The 20,853-nt window shown below is 34.5% G+C and overlaps 1 protein-coding gene across 1 annotated transcript; it reads right to left on the bottom strand.

Moving 5' to 3' along the window:
- Positions 1–18,990: 18,990 nt before the first annotated feature.
- On the bottom strand, positions 18,991–20,593 carry LOC127878815 (uncharacterized). Its single transcript, XM_052425342.1, has 2 exons — positions 19,406–20,593; positions 18,991–19,011 (listed from the first exon to the last, which is right to left on the bottom strand). The coding sequence occupies exons 1-2, from the start codon at positions 20,573–20,575 to the stop codon at positions 18,991–18,993; spliced, it is 1,191 nt and encodes a 396-aa protein (XP_052281302.1). The 5' UTR covers positions 20,576–20,593.
- Positions 20,594–20,853: the final 260 nt, after the last annotated feature.

Raw genomic sequence — 20,853 nt, 5'->3', positions numbered from 1 at the left:
CTAGATAGATTATGCTTCTTGCCATCCCTTCCGTCACGTGAACCGCCATTCCTTGAGCCTCGAACAGATGCGTAACTTCGGAAACCGTTACTTCCTGTTTGCGTCTGATAGCCATCTCGCCCGTCACGTGAGTCGCTATTTCTCAAGCCATAACCTGGTGCATGATCTCCGTAGCCGAAACTGCCGGTTTGTGTGTGAAAATTTCCTCTTCCGTCACGTGAAAAGCGATTCATCGAGCCACGTCCTGGTGCATACTTTTTGTAGCCATAACTTCCGGTTTTCAACTGATAATTACGTGAATCGTCGTTTGTCGAACTGCCTCGATCAGGAGTATAATTAGCGTATCCATTACTTCCGGATTGAGTATAGTGAGGGGTTACGCTACGATTCGCTTGTTGATCTTGTTGTCCGCTCGTCTTCTGTTTAATGATGTTCACGGCTTTGTTTATGTTAGCCACTAGCGTACTTCAGCCTTGAGCTTGCAGGTGTATCCCATCGCTGCCATACAAATGTTTAGCCATGTTACCATTTCCATAAATAAAGGATGTATACAGTTCAATATATTTAGCATCTGTTTCGTCGCATATTTTCGTATCTTGTCATGTCCCATGAATCCAGTGTCAAACGAATGTCTTTAATTTTCCGCCATGGTAGCGTTTTAATGTGTGTATTTTCATTTAATCCACGCCTGTTAATACCACTTATAATTGAGTCCCCTATTATAAGAGTTTTCAAAGTATTCTTTGATCTATCTGCCGTGTCCACAATATCAGTATTCACTTCAAGTTGTTGCTCAGTTGAAGACTGTTCTCTCTCTTTTGTATCATGTCCGCTTCCGTTATTTTTACTTTTTTGTGATTGAGGTGTTTCCGTTGTAGCTCTTTCACTGCGTTCAGTTTGTGCCAACTGCCATATTCGCTGTCGATGGGATCATCTTCTTTATATTGTCATGCACTGATTGTAATTTCCTGTGAAGTTCGTCGTTGGCTTGTTTCATGTCTTTACTGAGTTTATACGTACTCTGACTAACTGTTTGTACTTTATCTGTTGATTGCTGGTTAGCTAACGAGATTGTATTTTTAACACTTGCGATTTCATCTCTTAATTGCGAAAGTTGCAATGAAGTCTCCTGTTGAAAATTGTTCAATTGGAATTGAGTAGCTAACAGAACTTCATTCATCATCTTCATTTCTTTAAGAATGGCATTTTCTACCGAGTCTATTTGGGTGGCACAATTAATATGAAAACTAACCTCGCTTTCTGCTTCTAAATTAGTCTCGGAATTTTCAGTCAATTTATCTTCCGCTTCTGTCTCTATCTCGCTATTTGAGTCCGCTTTATCATTCTCTTCTTTTCGGGAGTCCTGTTTTATATTACTGTCTAGAAGCGTGTGAGGTTCATCAACACCATGCGTTACAGACATTTTTGGTGATTTTTACGCTCCAAGTATGACAGTATTTGCTGTTTCATGTATTCATTTATTTCACTTATCGAATAATTATTTGTCTGAATGTCAGTTTCCATTATTTGGAGAATGTTTGGAAGGTCGATGTCAAAGAAGTGAGCCACGTTTCTACCATTGATCAAGCACGAGGAAGTTGTGTGGTACATGTTAAACGTGTACAAGTGGTTCTTCTCATCTGCGATTTTATAACGAAGCTCCACTTAATTTGATTTTCTGTCGTTTGCTGGTTTACATAAGTACTTATAATTAAGTGAATTGTCTGAAAAATACTTTTTGCTAGCAAATTTTAACAGTTCATAAGTACCTGTGTTTAGTACGAGTTTTGTTCCTCCGTTAGATTCTATAATCTCAAACGGTTCCTTTTTAGTAGATGACAATTTCTTCTTCATATTCACATGTTCGTTCAAACTGTAATTTCTCGCTTCCACATCTTCTCCTTGTTCGCTCCCGCCGGAATTGACTTCCACTGGCGCAAGTTCATAATTATTTATTTTCCTTCCCCTTTCTTCCATTTTTAGTTTTTTCCTCAACAGTCGAGCTTCATTAATGTCAAATAATTTGATTTTCGAGTGAACTTCCGGTTAAACTTGCGCGACCGCTGAATCTTCGTTGTCCATTTTTTGCCGTCAACAATCACTTACGAAAATATTTTTAACATGTAAATGTAGAGAATTGTTCAAGCTTTTTTCCGCACTATTTTTGTTTAATTAACTCTATTTTTGACCGAAATATTAATTATTGCTTATTTTTAACTTAACGTCTTTTTAAAGATTTAAATGTGTCAAAAGAAAACTGCGTTTAAATCAAATATCAACATACGATTTCGATAGTGAAGAAAGATACTCATAACAAGGCATATGAGGACACATATGAAGTGCTCTCCCGTAGTATATTTTTTATCTACTCACACTAATGTGGGGTTTGACAATGCTAACACACATTTCATGCGGTGAATATGCAACTTACAAGTGAAAAACACAACACAATAGTTTAACTTTTGTTTAATTGTATTTATTTATATAGAAAAGTAAATTGCTAACTTTATTTCAAAGTCAGCGTATACGCCGACTGCATTTTTAAAGATTTTTATTGTTATAAATATATTTAATATAATATATTTAGTTGTTTTCGGTTTTCGCGACTATAAAGCATTTTCGAGGTTGCCTATAGTATGACTGTAGTAATTGATGAACTCATATCCAACTGTCTATGTATTGAGAACTGTGAATAAAAACAAGCTAAACCTTCTACTAACTTCTACTATTGCGTTGCTAGCACCCGTAAATACAAAAGATCGCCGCTATCTGTTGAGAACCAAAGAACGTTTTCCAGAAATACCCGCTGTAGAAGCATGAACGAGGTTACGAAACAGGTCATTCGTATTATTATTATAAATTGTTTGTTATATTCGGGTTTAGCGATTATGAAATATTTGTTGTTTTTGTCTATCGTATCGCTGAAGCTATTGTTGAATGTTCAACGTTTTATAAATTGAGAATATAAATTAGCGTTAAACTTTTCCCGAATCTGTTATTAGCCTCAATTTACGACCTGTACTACGTCATTGAGGTGTATGTGAGAGCGTAACCTATTACGTTGTTATCGCCCGTGGACTTTCCTTTGTTTATCGACAGGCGCATATATTAATAGCCGTATATCATGAATGGACTGAGCAAAAATACCGCGTCATGAAGACGCTGCAGAAAAATGGACTAGTTTATTAATTCATAAACAATCTCCTCCGCGACACGTACAATAAGATCATTGTTTATTGATTCTTTTCTATAAAAGCACCGTTCGAAACTATTGCATTTAACACGATATTAATATCATGTTTCCATTTGTGAATGATTATATTTGGAGAACTCAAACCTCTTGCATAAATTATACAACTCTTTCTCGCGCGGATACGCGTAGTAAGCGGGTATTGGACTCCTAGTAGCTAGGCGTATCAACCTGAATTTCAGACTAACCACCTTAGACGGTCGCTAAGCGACCATCTAAAAACGAATCCCTGAAAAAATATCCTCATTTTCTGGTCCCTTTGAAATGGGATTATAATTTTGTTTTCCACGGCATATACCATTAACGACATCTTGGGTATACAAATATGACCATTTTAGCGCGAAGTTCAATGCATTTAATGTAATGTTGAATTTTAAATACATTCCTCTCGATGTCTGCTTCGTTGGTTCTACGGTACTCGCACCGGTCTACACTATAACAGTGCCTAATTTGTTGAAAGTCTCCGTTGTTTGACGTTTCCGTTATCGGAAATCAAAGTGTATACAACATTATACAAGCCATCTATTAACATACTATACCTTCGTTCATATTTCATTGAATAATATCACAATTTCAGTATTTGGGGCCCAGTAATTATTTGCTTGAATATAAATACTTTGGTAAGAGTACAAATTATAAATAAAAGCGTTCTAGTTAGAAGGGACAACTCGGATAACAGAGTGCCTAGTTTGTTGAAAGTATCATTTATGCGACGTGTTCTTAATCGGGAATCAACGTGTCTTCAACATCATGCAATCCACCTATTTAAATACGCTCTCTAGTCCTTGATATTTGAATACTTTAGAAATTTCAGTATTTTAAGCATATTTATTACTATACGTGCTAGAATGGCAAAAACTTTATTGCACTATTTAAATTATTTTTTATTTGTTGAAAAATATGTAGATCATCCAGTTAATGCTGTTTTGCGAATATCTTCAATATTTCCGTGAAATTCTTTCTTCACAATACAATAATGTCTACCATTTATCAAATCCACTATATTCCGTGTCACAATAACAAATGTTATGAATATATATTTAAAACCCCCAGAAGAACTTGCCTATTGAAAGCGGATTTTTTTCTCTTTTATCGAAGTGTCATCTGTATATTGAAATATCTGGATGACCAGCCTGTCCATTAAAAAACATGACCGCCAGGAATTTTAAATACATAGAGACAAATTAACATTTCGACATTGGCAAATATGTTTGTAATGTTTCTATCATTTTATCAGCAACACTTGTCGAATAATGCGCACAAACAAGGCATGAGCTATTCAAACCTGTACACAAATATATTTAGACATATTTCACAAATAAGTGTCATGGTGTTGTGAACCTATTTTCGGCGCACCTTCTTCTACACCTCGATGTTTGTTCATAAAATGTGTAAAATAACACAACAAAGATCCCAAAATACTGCCATGACGAGAATCGTGTAAATTATAGTTTAAAAACACTAGCCAATATGCTAAGGTTAACGACTGGTTATTGTTCTGCGTCAAACACATCCACTAGTACCAAGAGATGATGTTCAACGGTCAGAGACATTGTTTACCTTTAATCTTTTTTTTTAGCACTATCGCTGTGTCAATGCAAAGGCATGTGGCATTAGCTGCTACCACATTCCTCCTCTGCTTCTCCTCTCCCCCAGCTGCCTTGCAATATTTACAAGAGACTTTTCTTAGATAGATAGATATGAATATAAATAGATAAATATAATAAATCTGATAACTGAATAAATAAGAATACTATATTAAAATCTTGTTTTCACAAACACATATGTACAGAAATTATTATGATGCGGAGAATGCAATTACTGACAATTAATACTTTCCCAATTGTCGAGGATACTCAAAGGCACCCATACTTGAAGGTACACCTACCTTCAAAAAATATACGGTGTGTGATTTGTTCAGTTGACATATGTTGACAGTTTGCATTTATAAAATAAAGCCTACGTCGTTAAACAATAAAAGAGGAGTGAAATTGAATTTTAGAAGCGAATGAAGTCGTATGATTATATTTACCGGTACATGCTCCTTTATTATCGCAAAACATGCAAGTGTTGTCGACATTGAAAGAATAGTTAAAGATGCCTTTACATGCAAAACACCTACGTGTTAATGCCTTGTGAACGGCGGATACATTTTGAGGGGTTTGTTCTTTAAAGTCAAGTAATGTGTTCCATTAATTACCCAAGGTAGTTGAAGCAAAGACCCGAGTATCCACCGATCTTATAAAGTTCATTTTGTGTTTAGTTTTGAATAAGGCAATAACGTGTGTAGATGTTTTCTAATATCCATTTTCAAGACGTTTCAGTCTAGCAGCTCGTAACTTCGCCAAGGATGGTGCACCCACCAATGGTCGGCCGATTATTAGTGCTATGACACCTCGAAGAGTGCCCATAACCGAGGGCGACAGAAAAGGTATGGCCATAGCAACTGGAAGTGTGTCATCATGTTTTGGTTCAAATGCAAACAGACACTTAATTGATTCTCGCACTGCTGGCTATGGTGTAGAAACCTGGACCTCTTTCTCCAAAAGGACCAGCCTTGCAGCAAGACAAGAGAATCCAGCTCCAAATGTTGTCCGTGGGAGACCGAGCTTAAATGTGAGTTCAATGACACCCAGGCGTGTCCCTAGAAGTGACAGTTTGCCGAGTGTAACTAAAAACTACATGCCGTCAGTGGATCGAATCAGTTTGGCCATGTATACTCCACTGAGGGTTGTCAAGGAGGAGAGAGTGGATAAAGACGGCGAAGGTGCTGAAGATTCCGAAGACAAGCTAGCTACAGAACTAGAGTTTGGAGATAGTGGTGGGGAATCCACTGATGAAAGACAAATTGCGGCTCCAGTCACTCCCAGCAACTTATGGAGGACCGACAACACTGTTATTTTGAAAAAAAGATGGCAGTTTATCATGGGAACTTTTTGCAAGACAAATTAAAAAAATAACAAATGCCACACCAATTATGCAGGGTTGCAAGACAACCCAAAACACCCCTGATTACTCCACCTGCCAGGGTCCGACAGCCCAGCACACCTTCGAATCCCGCTTCAAGAGTGCCAGGTACGAAATGTCAAATGAACTTTTATTGTAATAACTGTTTTTTTTCTGAGAACTTACATTTTACAGTCATTCCATCAAAAATAAAAATTTGAGAATATTCGTTCTAATAAATATAACTGAAAAAAATATGGTTTCTTTCGCTTGAGATTGCCAAAAACTGTTAAAACGATGCAAAGGGGATCAGATGGAACTGTTTCTTACCTATTTTTTTGACGGATAAAGCATTTTTAATATATTTACAAGCGAAGACGAGATTGGCTTTGGGAAGCTTATGAGAACTAAGTCGCAAATTCACATGAAATAAATATTGTGACACAAAAAATAAAAACGAGCATTTTGTATCTAGTTAAATGTATGTTAACATACCACATCTAGAGTTGAAATTTTGGCTATTCCTATAAAGAAAACTGATTTTTAATGAGTTAACTTTATTTTGCGAAATATTTTACGAAATATTCGTTGATTTTGTGGCTTTAAACTGTTACTAGTATTGTATTCAGGTAATAAGTATAAGTCAAACGTTAATGAAAGAGTGTGTCAAATGAAAAGTGATCAAACAAAATAGGAATAATATTCCAAAGTTATGGCAAATGTTAGCAAACATAACCATTCCAATATAAGGGAATAATGTCCATGTTGGAACCAAAGACCTAAATGACCGCTCGAAGAAAGATAACTGTGGTTGACAGTTATAACAATAATATACTCAGTTATGTACATGTATATTGTCAAAAATGTTGCACATAACTGTACACTTGTTATGGTTTTGAATCTGAGAGAAGTTCTGTAAAATATTGTCTTGTGTACCTAGCATTGTTTGGTTTAAAAGTACAAATAACAATAGACATATTGTGCGTTATTTCATATAGACACATCAATTATGTTGATCTTAATTGCAATAGAAAAAAGTTCTTGAAATAAATAAAAGTAAACTTTTAAATAGAGAGCTCACATTTAGAAAATGCTTACCAGTTTAAAGGAAAATACTGAAATTATATTACATAGAAATGCAGACCCCTCCTAAACCCTCCCCTTATTTGGCTGTGACTTCAGAAAAAAATTCTGTGAAAGAATCTGGACTGAAATTTACCTGTCGCCTAATAAACTATTGCTCTATGCACTAGGTTTCCTTACATTAAATGCTTATTTAGACACCCTTGGTTGTCGGACCATGTTGCGCAGATATACAGCATTTGATTGGTTGATCAGTCAAGGGTGTAATTTTTCCGGAAAGCCAGATTTGAGCCGTCCATGGTGGATTTTGAGATGAATGTAAATCCGATGAGTTTTTTTAAGGCGGGGGTGGGTGGGGGGGGGGGGAAGTAGGGACAAATTCGTTCGAGTGCACAATCATTTGAGAGCCTGTGAGAACTACACTTGTTATAGCAAATGTCCGCCACCTTGAAATTTTTAATTATCTATTAACAAAGTAAAGCACTGCAATAGGCTATTATAGCATATTTTAAAACAATATGTTAACCAAATTCTATATTGATTGCATGTTTGCTAGGTTACTGGTTACTGGTTTTCATTTTCTGTAGTCAAAGGAAAAACATTTTATTTCGTGTGCATACCACGTATCTCGACATGTTTTTGGATAGTCGTTTTCGGAAACGGAATGGCTGGTAAATTTTAATTTATTTTCTACGTTCGTTTTAACATTATTTTTTATAGAATGACGAAAACACATGCGGTGATACTGATGGTATGGTTTATATTTCGCATTGTACTCACTTGAAATTGCACCTAGAACTACTATTTAAGAAAAGAAGAATAAGCTGGGGCTGAGGGGGGGGCTATGCCTTTTATCCTACAGCCCCAGACTCCCGGCTTAATTTTCCGGATTTCAAATTTGGGACAATTGACACCCCTGTCTGTTAATTTAATGGACTGTTTCACATGGTCAATAATCAATAATATTTTATATTCCTCTTTTGGAAAATGTAATTACCAATAGGTGTTGCTAAATAGTTATGTTTTTGTAAAAGTTTTTTTATGCGTTACTTCGTTTTTTGAGTGGACCATAAATCTTTGGATTGAACATGATTTCTGTTTTTATCATTTGCCTGGAGATAAAAGCATTGTGGTACTTATAATAGTTTTGAAATATAGCAATTAATTTCCCTATGCTACTTAATGAGTAATTAACATTTCTTTAAAGTGAACTTATATACTTTGTAAAAAAACAGATGTACATTAAGCAATTGCATTCCAATGGTGTTGTAACTTGACAGAAAAATAAAGACACTCTTAAGTCAAGTATGTATTATCTTAAAGATGGTCTTGCAAAGTGTCTGAAGAGTACATTTCCGGCATAAATACTTCCTCTGGTAATGTTGGTTTGTCCCTATGGGAATAATATCATGTGCAACATTCATTGGGATTGAGATTTAATTAAGAAAAATTCAATGAAGCTTACATTTTGTTATATACATGTCTAACTTACATGTATTTTAGTATATTTTGTAGTTTTTTAGAAGTTTTATTATTTTTCAATTTTGTTATTTAAACTCAAAATACACCTAATTATTCAGGTTTGATTCAAATAAAAGCAAATAGAAATAAATTATTAATTAACTGTTATAAAATTAAATATTATAAGGTACATACATGTTTGATTGTTTTTTAACTGTCCATCTTTAAACAGGCAATTCTGATGTGACTCTTTCTTGTTGTTTATCTTCAAAGAACATAATTATCGTTGTAAATCTGCACAAGTCAGAATACAAAAAGAAGTCTTGATCCTAAGTGCATCTTTTTAAAATATAGCTTTTCTTATATTACAAATTGGTATTTTTACCCCCTGTCAACAAAGCTTGTGAGGAGGTATATGCAAGTCACTGACAATGTGTTGGTCGAGACACTTGGTTGGTCGAGTCACTGTGTTGGTCGAGTCACTGTGTTGGTCGAGACACTGTGTTGGTCGGTCCGCATACAAAATCATGAGCTTGTTGAGAGAACTATGTTCACATTTGTCAAGTGATAAAATAGCATCTGAAAATATTTCATCACCATGAAGTGTAGATGTGAGAGATTAGTGTAAATTATCAAAGACTGTATGACAAATAGCTGTTTCAACTGAAATTTTAGCTAACAATAATCATATTGATGATTGATATGTTCTTAAAATAAAGAACTTGTGAAAGATTTAAAGAAAACGGAAAGAACTAGTGGAATTTACAAATCATTGAGATTGATGCTTTGCAATTATACTTCTTCACACATTGTTTCGTCACTAACATACATTAGATTTGTGTAGGATGTTTTATAATGCAGGCTTCAGGGTCCATACATATTCACCAACCAATTTTTGACGATGCTGGAACAGCATCGTCCAAGGTTTGATAATCATCAAAAAAAATCACAATGGCTACCTATGTAAAAGACCGAGCCAGTCCGATTGAGATAACTCGATTTGTCAGTTACTTCCCTTTTGCATTCGCCACTGCGTAGGAGATTGCTCGTCATTGATAACATTCTCCTTGCAGAGTAGTCGTTCGTGTTTCAACATTCAACAATGGCCGCCCCCGTGAGAGTCTCGATTCAAAACTTTCTTACTGCATAAATTGGCTTTTTTCGCTATTGAGAAGCTGTCATTTAGGATATATGAATTATTTATTCACTAAATCTCCGCTTATGACAACAATAGTTGGAATTCGAAGGATATATACTCGATAAGAATAAAGGACTTTCTGGATCGTAACAGCTTGACACGGCAAAACTGGCATACTGGTATTTTTAGTTATCAATATAAGTCACATTGTGCTTTATAAATTGTATTCGAGCATTTTGCGACTTATTGAATGACTATGATACCCGATATCAACATTTCATCGGGGATTTGCAGATCACCAAGCTGTCCTGAAATTCGACATTGATTTCAAACTCTTTACTGGTTTGTACTATTTCTTAGTGTTAGTACTTTTTATCATTTTAAAGTTAAATGAACTGTGTCACAGTAAAAGAGACATTAAGGCGATTGTGGCCAGTTTGGATCTAGATCAGCCTGCAGTCGCTTGAAAGCTGTTTGCTTAAAAGCGTTTTTCTGACAATAACAAATAATTTAACTGGATACTGATTTGACTGCGCTTTTCCTGTGACCTGGCTCAAATAATAGAATTGTCTTTTATCAAATTATTTATTTCGAACATTAATTAATTGTTTTTCTTGTCCCTCGGGATCAATGACTCCAGCACTTTCCTGTTGAGAATTGAATACTGCTAAAAGCGATGCTAGGGGGCGTGAGAGATGTTGCACCTTCCAGTATCGCTCGATTGTTCATTGTCGGCTCGGGTAATACGTACATGTACCCCGGGTACTCTTAAGTATACTTACATGTATCCCGGGTACGGTAAATATACTAAAATGTACCCGGGAAATTTAACCCTAAATCAGTCGTTGTCAACAATTTTTTGTAATAATTATATATACACATTTATGTCAATTTTCTGTAGAATGGCCTCTATATTATCGGAACACATACTCAAAACGCATGTTGATGCAGTGTTTTTTGAAGAGAAGTGTGTTTAAGATAATCGGTTGCGCGTTTTACGACATCGGATTTTGGGCGCGAATACAACTCGGGTACAGTCTAATATGGACCGAGAACAATTACGTCTATTTACCGTATCTGGGGTACATGTAAGTATACTTAGAGTACCCAGGGTACATGTAAGTATACTGAAGAGTACCCAGGGTACATGTAAGTAGTATCAGAGCCGACAATGACCAATCAAGCTCCATTATCCCTCATGAACCGACTCAAAAAACCGAGTCGGCAATATTTGACTTAATTTTTCGTTTGGTTGCTCTCGAGGGATCGAAAATTTCAGAATCTTCCTAAAAACCCTACGGATTTGATCCCCAGAAGCGACATTGAAAACTAGCATACTTTGTTATCTAAAAGGCTGCTAAACCTGATAAACAATGATAATGTGAATTTTCTCTCACATGATGTTCATCAGTCATATTATATAAAAACTTACAGCAGTAGTAAACAACTGGACAATAATTAATGAACGCATCTTTCATTTGTCTTTGACACTTTGATTTTGCCATGGCCTAGATTTAAATATGTGACTTGACTTTACCAGCACTCTTGTAACAGAGCTAAAGTTTAAATGTACCATTGAAGATCAACTAAATCCAGATTTGCTATTATAGACCTGTGGAAAGTTTTAAGGTTGTGACAAGTAAGCCAAAATTGGTCATTACCCAGAGGCAACAACTGATCCATGACTGTATTAAAACAAGAAAAATCAGTGCCTGATTTAGATTTCCTTAGATAGTTCAATAAAAACTAAGTTCATAAGCTTGGTAACAGTTTAACGGTAATGCTACCAATGTGTCACACCAGGGCCTTGAATTTGAAATCTAGGACATGCATGGTCATTTCTTCATGAAATCAGGACACAAAATTGTATTTTAAGTCCTTAATTAACCTGGCTATAGTTCTCAGATTATTTTAAGCTCAATCAGTATATTTATATCATTATTTATGCTTTGTGAATTGTAAACATATACACAATCATGCAGTTACATGATAGCAATAAATAATATCAAAGCTACCCATACTATAAAGGTCATTGACAAAGCCTATGGTCAAAATGTGAACACATTGAGTGTAATCGCCCTCTCGTGCCATCAAAAACAACACGTTGACAGGTTGTCATTTTTGACAGTTCTACTTTCACTTTCATTTTGTGATATCAAACTATTAACAATTATTTGGCTGAGAAAAATATCGCCATTGCTTTTTATGCCCCCGGTAGGGTGGCCTATATCAGTTGTCAGTCAGTCAGTCAGTGTGTCAGTCTGTCCGTCCGTCCGAAAACTTTAACGGCCATAACTTTTTTAATACTGAACATAGCAACTTGATATTTGGCATACATGTGCATCTCATGGAGCTGCACATTTTCAGTTGTGAAAGGTGAAGGTGAAGGTCATCCTTCAAGGTCAAATGTCAAATATAAAGCGTCTGTCTGTCTGTCCGAAAACTTTAACATTGGCCATAACTTTTTCAATATTGGCGTGCATGCGTATCTCATAGAGCTGCACATATTGATTGGTGAAAGGTCAAGGTCATCCTTCAAGGTCAAGGTCAAATTTTGCAATATTGAAGATATCAACTCCATATTCGGCATGCATGTGTATGTCATGGAGCTGCACATTTTGAGTGGTGAAAGGTCAAAGTCATCCTTCAAGGTCAAAGATAAAATATATGGCTTCAAAGCTGCGCAGCAAGGGGCATTGTGTTTCACAAACACAGCTCTTGTTTAATATATTTTCTGCAAATTTCTTCAAAAAACTTACATCAATACACGATTTTCTTCGTTAATTCAATCATTCCTGACAGACTTGTGTACATATTTCGCTTACATTTTGACGCGCGTAGGTAGGACCGCATTACCGCTTCCGAAATGTGTATTCATACTATTGCCTTCGAGGAACTTATCTGATATTTGACGGAAAGGGCCGAAAATGTGCGAGTGTGAGTCAAGTTCCCAACAGGTACTACTTTCCCGTTTCCCCAATTTTTTTTCCGTACCTAACATTTTTCGTACCCAATTTTTTTCGTACCCAGTTTTTTTTCGTACCCAATTTTTTTTTTTCATCCCCAATTTTTTGTTAGTACCCAAATTTTTTTCGGTCCCAATTTTGTTGTTCCCAAATATTTTTTCGTACCCAAATTTGTTTTCATACCCAAATTTTTTTCGCAAAATTTTTGTACCAAATTTTTTTTTCGTACCAACATACACAATTGTGGTGATTGTGGTGATGTAGATAAACTTAACTTGATGCTTTTATATCCATCCTCTCAAAAGCATCCTCACACCAGTACTGTCAGTACTTTGATTTAGAACTACCGTACGTAAGACTTTAAAATATTCTTAAAACTGGAAGGTTCTTTACTTTTATGCTCCCCGAAATAAAATTTCGGCGGAGCATATCGTTGCCAGTTTGTTCTTCCTTCCTTTCTTCCTTCCGTCACACTTTTGTTACCTTTCTCATAGCGCCTTAAATACTTTACCGATCTCTTTTATATTTGGCATGTAGGTACCTTGCATGGACCTCTACCTTTTGATGAGGTTTGAGGTCACTGGGGTCAAGGTCACTGAGGCTAAAAATAGATTTTTCCATCACACTTTTGTTACAGTTTCTCATAGCACCTTCAATTCTTTACCGATCTATTTCATATTTTGCATGTAGGTACCTTGCATGGACCTCTACCTTTTGATGAGGCTTGAGGTCACTGGGGTCAAGGTCAAGGTCACCGAGGCTAATAATAAATTTTCCGTCACACTTTTGTTACAGTTTCTCATAGCATATCCAATACTTTACCGATCTCTTTCATATTTGGCATGTACGTACCTTGCATGAACCTCTACCTTTTGATGAGGTTTGAGGACACTGGGGTCAAGGTCAAGGTCACCGAGGCTAATAATAGATTTTTCCGTCACACTTTTGTTACAGTTTCTCATAGCATCTTCAATACTTTACCGATCTCTTTCATATTTGGCATGTACGTACCTTGCATGGAACTCTACGTTTTGATGAGGTTTGAGGTCACTGGGGTCCAGGTCAAGGTCACCGAGGCTAATAATATATTTATTTAGGTGGTAATTAACACATAGATTGACAAAGCGCATCATCGGAGAGCATCCATCAGTTTCACTGATATTCTTGTTTACCTATATTTCTGTCGTTCATGAAACCTGTTTGGTCATAACTAATTATTTAATTTAATACTTTTTTCAAACGGTTACCTATAGACTAAGTTGCAGTTCTGTAATTGATGCTTTATAAACTAATTGGTCGCCAATTTGAAATGAAATCCAAGTTTTTATCTGATTTTGGATACGTGTAATTATACCCTGCTTTTGTAGAGCAATTTGTTCACCATTGTCAAAAGAAAAATTTATTGATTTGGTATAGTATTCTTTTCATGTTGGTCAGAACATTTTATTAAATTCAACAGTAAGTCCATCAGAGCCTGGGCTTTTATTATTCTTCATTTCTAATAATGCACATCCACATTCATAATCAGTAAGGTTGCCTTAACATTTTATATTTTGTTCTTCATTAAGTTTAATAATAGGTACATACAAAATTCCGAAGAAGTTTCTTCAATATGAATTTATTTATAAAGTGATTCAAAATAGATTTCTTCTGCCTCTAATTATATGCCTTTATCTTTTAATACTTTGTTATCAACAATCAACTTGTTTTGCTTTTATTGTGTTTGCTATATTTTCCATAGAATCCGCAGAGTTACATATTATTTAATTTTGTTGTAGTGTTGTGATTTCTGCAATTAAGACATCTTCTGTTGTTTAGATATTTAATTCTTTATTGAACAGTATTTATTGTTTTATTACGAAATGTACTCTTAATTAGTTCCCACATTGTGTTTGGATAACATTCTTTGTTTAAATTTGTGATGTTATTGATACTTTGTTTGATTATATTTTGGTATTGGACATCTAGTAAAATGGAATAATTAATTTTAAAATATCCACGTCCTTTTCCTAAGAGTAAATTATCTATGTTTAACTGTACAATAGAGTGGTCCGTTTTATATCCAGGTTTAATGTTACATTTTGATTAAGATTACATAAGTTATTTGATATCAAGAGAAAGTCATGTCTGCAATATATATGTAATTTACATTAAGAATGCCATGTGACATGGTTTTGTCTGCATGTTTTATCCTCCATATGTCACTAAGCTCATTGGTGGCCATTAAATCTATTAGAAGATTTTTGCAATTTTTATAGCTATTGAAATTACCGTTTGTCTTGTCAAGTCCTGTTAAGACTGTATTAAAATCACCGCCTATAATACATTTTTGTCAGCATATGACAATAGATAGCTATTTAGTTTTTGGAATACAAATGGGTCATCTTTGTTTGACCCGTACCTGTTAATCAGTGTGATGTTCATATCTCGTGTTTTTATGTCTACATCAATTAACCTTCTAATAAAAATTTCAGTTTTTAATAGTTAATAGTTTAGTTTAGTTTAATAGTTTATAACTATTTGGATGTAAAAATATCCCTACACCTTCGCTATTTGACTTACATCTACTATAAATAAATCGACCTGGCCAGTCATGTTTCCATTGTTCATAATTAGAATCACTAAAATGTGTCTCTTGTACCATGAATATTGAATAGTTTTGACCTTTTAGCCATTTAACACTTGCATTATTTTATCCTTGTTTCCTAAACATCTCACATTCAACGTTAGTATTTTGTTTTTCATCTATGTCATTGATGGCCCATGTTATAACATGTATTTTGAATAAAATTTGTTTTTATGTCAACTGATTATTGTCAAAGTGTGTGTTTGAAATAAAAGAATCATACAAGGGAGGTTGTATAATAAAGTTTTTTATATAAAATTATATGCGACTTAAAATATATAGATATTAATATTGTTTGAGTTTTAGTCGGTTGAGTGTCGAAAAACGAAAATTTACAAAAACAGAGATGATTCATCAAAGAATATGTTGTGTTTTTTTTTAAATACAATTAATTTCTTAATTTTTCATTTTTACATAGTAAGTTGCTTTTTATAAATGACGAAGGATTTGTAATTATCGACGATTAATACAGTTTAACTTGTAAAATTGAGTCTTTAAGATACTTAAGTATTTATTTGACAAGAAAAAACAACAACTAACATTTCACTTAACAAAGTACAGTATAAGGCACATTTCTTAGTACAGGGTGAACAATATTTTCTTGGTAAAATTTTCTGCTCAAGTTACAGGCATGTGCAATGTGTTAAGTGGTCGTAGAACAAGATCTAGTACTTTAATGAGCGAAAATATCAAATACAACATTTTTAGCGTACAGTCATAGAGTACAAGTTAAAAAAAGTAACAGCATGCTAAATTGCTGTAGGAGTTAATTTTCGTGTTTTAAAAAAGTTACGCATGTTTTTATTTATAAGAAGACCATATAAAATACCTAGCATTAAAATGAACAAAATTTCGAAATACCTGTTTCTTTCTTACTTAAACACAACAATAATATGTTAACATTAACAAACAAGGAAAATGTTAAGTAACATACACAGCATAAAGGACAATAAAAGCGTTATGTACAATATTTTTAAGTCCTGTTGTATTACATTGTTTATAGATTTAATACAATAAACATTCTATCGAAACTATTTGCGTACAAAACTATCGATGATGTCATGCTTAGTTTAAAATAAATCGAGTCAATTAACTATTCACATGCACATGCGCACAAACTATCGATGATGTTCTGCTCAATGTACATAGATTATAATAAGTTTAGTCAATGAACCTATACATGCGTATCAATTTCATTATAATTTTATAATACTGACAGTGTGTACATTTTACGAACATCTTGCTTATGTATGAAATGTCGGACAATTTTCATAAAGAAAAATAGGAAAATATTAATAACTGTATATAGCACATTGTACAAGCCTTAATGAGTGGTTAATGGTATCAAAAACAAATACATGTATTTTAATTTATGTTTTTATCAACAAAAATGATACGCACCACTTAATAAGCAACGTTTTTTGTATATAACCTTTATTACTAATGTTTTTCAATGTGCGTTAAAGTTGTACAACTTGTATAAATTGCTCAAACCGTGCTTGTGAATGTACTTGATTTAATCAAATTATATATGTTCATCAAAAAATATGGATTTGCGTAATCAACATAGTTTCGAATGCACTACAAATAATTGTGCACACGGCTGTTTAGAAAAAAACACAACGCGGATTAGCAAATTCAACATAGTTTGGAATCATCTACACTCAGGGGTAAAAATCACGATCCACGTTAAAAACACACGAGGTAACCGTGTAGTTACGTAAGCTTTCGTGAGGTATTATTAAATTAAAGCGAAGGTTATCTATTTTATACTATAAAACCTGTTAATCAGCTTCAGCCAGTCCGCCCCCATCCAATGCTTGTACTCCTCGTATGCCGGACTACACCCTTCGTTGATTTGTGAACTATTTTTCCATGCTAAGACCAAAAAGATTTATTTTCAGGCAACGTCCTTTTTATTGTCATCAGTACCTATTAATTGATGTTTATAAGGTCTTCATTTATGTAAATATTTGATTTTTAAACTGCTTTATGTTGGTAATTACGAAATTCCGTTTGTGTCTCGTCACACATTTGACAATAATTGGCCTTAATCGGACATAAACGATGCGAGATATCAATGTCGCCGACTTGAAGATTTAGCCCTTTGGTTTTCTGGTTTTGTAGTGCTAATACTTTTTATGTTGTAGTTTCAGCCGATTCGCTTGATATTAATGTTTGACCACTTTGCGTTTATTTGGGCTTTTCTGGTATGTCGAATATACGGACATTCTTTCATCGGCTGTATTGTTTTGCGGAATTGAATTGTCTAGAATGAAAATCAACATATTCTTGAATGTTAATTGCATTTTATTTGTCTTGTTTACGTGTTTGTTCAACTTGCGTTTCTATCAGTGTGACCTTTTCTTTGATTTTGTCATTTTCCTTTTCCTTTCAAATAATTTTCCTTCAAGAATTTCGATTCTTTTTTCAATCGATTTCATTTATAAATTGATTTATAATGTCCATTATCAATATTTTAAAGCTAGAATCTTTGCCAGGAAACAAGTCGGCTAGTGATTTTTTATGTCTGCCATTTCGTCAACTTGTGTCTTGTCAGTTTCATTTTATATAGTATTAAGTATTTCGCTTTTTGTGTTATAATTTGAATTTTGTTTTTCCTTCTTTTTCTGTTATATTTTATTCTCCTGTATGTCAGTTTTGTTATAAGATATGAAGCGTTATAAGATATTAAGCTTATGTCTAGCTTACTGCTGCTGGAGCGGTGTTTTCCTTTAGATGCATCGGTCATCGCATTGTTTTGATCGCTTTTACTTTTTTCATTACAATACTGTCATTGTGATTTTAACGTGAAAACCTGCAATTTCTTTGTAAACTATGTTTTTATTGGTCCGGTCCTGAGGCCTTTACAGATTTCATTACATTAATAGAATCTAAGCCATATTGACGGGAAATGATGAGGTCTTTTATGACGGGCAGTCTGTACCTAGGGAATTTAGAATGTGCGTATGTGTAATGGGGTTCGTTAGATTAGATTGAGATATCGAGATTAAAAGAGGAATTTTGGGTTATTTTCTTTATCGAAGGATGACTTATGTACGGTACCATTATTAATTTGCCATTTGGTTAACTATAAAAGTAAAGTCTTAATCAAACTCTAACAAAAAAGTTATAAAACGCCCTAAATCATCTTCAGAATTACAACGTTTGAGAAGCGTTTCAACACAATGTTTAACATCGTTAATTGTTGTCCTTTTGTTTAAAAACAATTTATTTCTATTTTTGTTTGGTGAAAGTCTCCTCTTTTTTGTTGTAGGAATCGTCGACTCATCAGCGTTCTTTGTGTCATAAACTTCAGAAATAATATTCACCATGTCTTCGATGGTACCATCAGACCAAAAGAAACAATCTGACGATTGATCCGATGTTGAGGGCGTATCATATTGATTTTGGGGTTCATTTGTTTCCTGTTCATCGCTGGCTATATCCAGTGACATTACGTCCGGTTTAAAATCGGCATTTTGTTCTGTTATACTTCCTTGTGCATCAGAAGACATTTCTACTTCCATTTCCGTATGCCCTAAATGGGGTATGGATTGAACCTTATTGGGTTTAATTGTTTTCAGATTTTTGGATTTCTTTTCTTGTTCTTCTCTTGCGTCGTTATCCAAGAGAAATCTGCATGGTAAACATATGCTTTCGCATATTTTCCGACACTCGTCAGTATTCATTTTACCATTCAATTTGGATATCGTAAGTTTGCATAATTTATTTTGTATTTCTTTTTGATGATTTGCAAGAAATTTGTTTTCTTTATATACTGAATTATTATCTTCACTCGATAACAATAACATTTCCATTTCAGTTAAAAATAACCAATCGCTGTCTCCTTCGCAGAAGAGTACTCGTTTCGCAAAGAAAATGGTTGGAAGATCGTTTGCAAACAAACGTAACCTTTTTAATTTATTATGCACTATCTTTCTTACGGCAATTACAGTACAGGCATTACTTACTCTGCTGAATTGATAGCAATTGGACAGGGTCGACGGTGTTAAGAATGCCGTATTGTGAGTGGTGAGTAATACCATCGTCCCCTTAGTCTCTACCTCTTGCTTAATTGCTTGCGTCATGCGTTTAACAAACTGAGGGTGCATGCCTCTGTCGGGTTCTTCAAGCAAAATTGTTTTGTAGCACTTTCCTGATAGAAGAATTGATACGTATTTGGCTTCCAAAATCCCTTCCGGTGTTTTAAGAAGCGTGAAGTTGTCTTGGTTCACTAAAATCCCATCTTGGCCCTCATCCAATGTAAAGTTATACTTGTATTCGTCTGACATGCTTGTTATCATTTGAAATATTCGCTTTTCCTTTTCTTTATCAAATTTGGCATTGTTTTCATCTGTTAGGAATGTTTTTATTATTTCACACCTTTTTTCCGCCTTTTTGTAATTTTTGGCCCGTTCTTCACCTTTGATTCTATGACTTTCGGACCACTGCAATGGCCCAATCGATCTTAATGGAAAGGTAAACACAAGCTTAGTTGAAAATTCCATAAGCAACATCTGACAATGTGTTGAGCTTTTGTGGTCGCGCTCTATTGAAATATTTTCGTAGTTTAGAATGTGCATGAGAAGCGACACAACGTTGCTGGCAGACAAATCCTTTAATACTTTTCCTTCGGAATCGTTGAGTGTTACCTGATGTGTCTGAATGCCTGCCTTACTTTCATTTGTTGTTGGTAATTTTAGAAAATCAACATAAACACGAATGACTTTCTTTTCTTCGTGCTCAATTGCAAATTGGTAATAATCCAGCGAATTCGTTTCTAATGGTTTGTACTTGGTTCCACATGGATCTACTTTCTGTACAGCTTTATTTGTAGGAATGCACAAAGTTCCGCTTATCATATCCTTTTTTTCGTCAATTTGAAAAATACACATAAAATATGACACTTCGTTTGGATTGAAGGGTCGCGAAACAGATGTGTTTAAATCCGCCTTAAGACAGCGACGAATTCCTTCAAATACTGCACTCTTTCCAGAGCCGTTCTCACCAATGAATATATATGGACCATGCTGAGATTGAAAATCAAAGCTTTCTTCTTTGTCAAACACAACGAAATTATTTAACCAAATGTTTTTCAGCATTTTTCAGTTGGGCACAACCACCCTAAAATAGAAACAAAATATTAAAATAACATCTATCATATCATTTTTATTATTAAAATAGAGGTATTTTTTCATAGAAAAGAACTTTTTACCAACATGCTCTTCTCGTATTGCTCGCAAAATTATTGATCAAAAAGAATTAATTTGTTTTTGAACAAAAAACTGCACATGTAATGTAATACTTCTGTTGTAAGTCTTTTGTTATTTTAATAAATTCTGCCATTAGAATTTGATAATCGTGAACACAAACGGCCCCC

Source organism: Dreissena polymorpha, chromosome 4, assembly GCF_020536995.1.
Source record: "Dreissena polymorpha isolate Duluth1 chromosome 4, UMN_Dpol_1.0, whole genome shotgun sequence".
Lineage (NCBI taxonomy): Eukaryota > Metazoa > Mollusca > Bivalvia > Myida > Dreissenidae > Dreissena > Dreissena polymorpha.
Note: the sequence above shows the minus strand (reverse complement) of the source record. Positions and strands in the feature narration are given on the sequence as shown.

Bases quoted from the DNA above. Each gene is read 5' to 3' on its own strand.
- LOC127878815 (XM_052425342.1), bottom strand. From the start codon at position 20,575: ATGCTGAAAAACATTTGGTTAAATAATTTCGTTGTGTTTGACAAAGAA. The intron at 19,012-19,405 runs GTGCATAATAAA...TACCCCATTTAG, and splicing joins TAATTGCCGTAAGAAAGATA to GGCATACGGAAATGGAAGTA.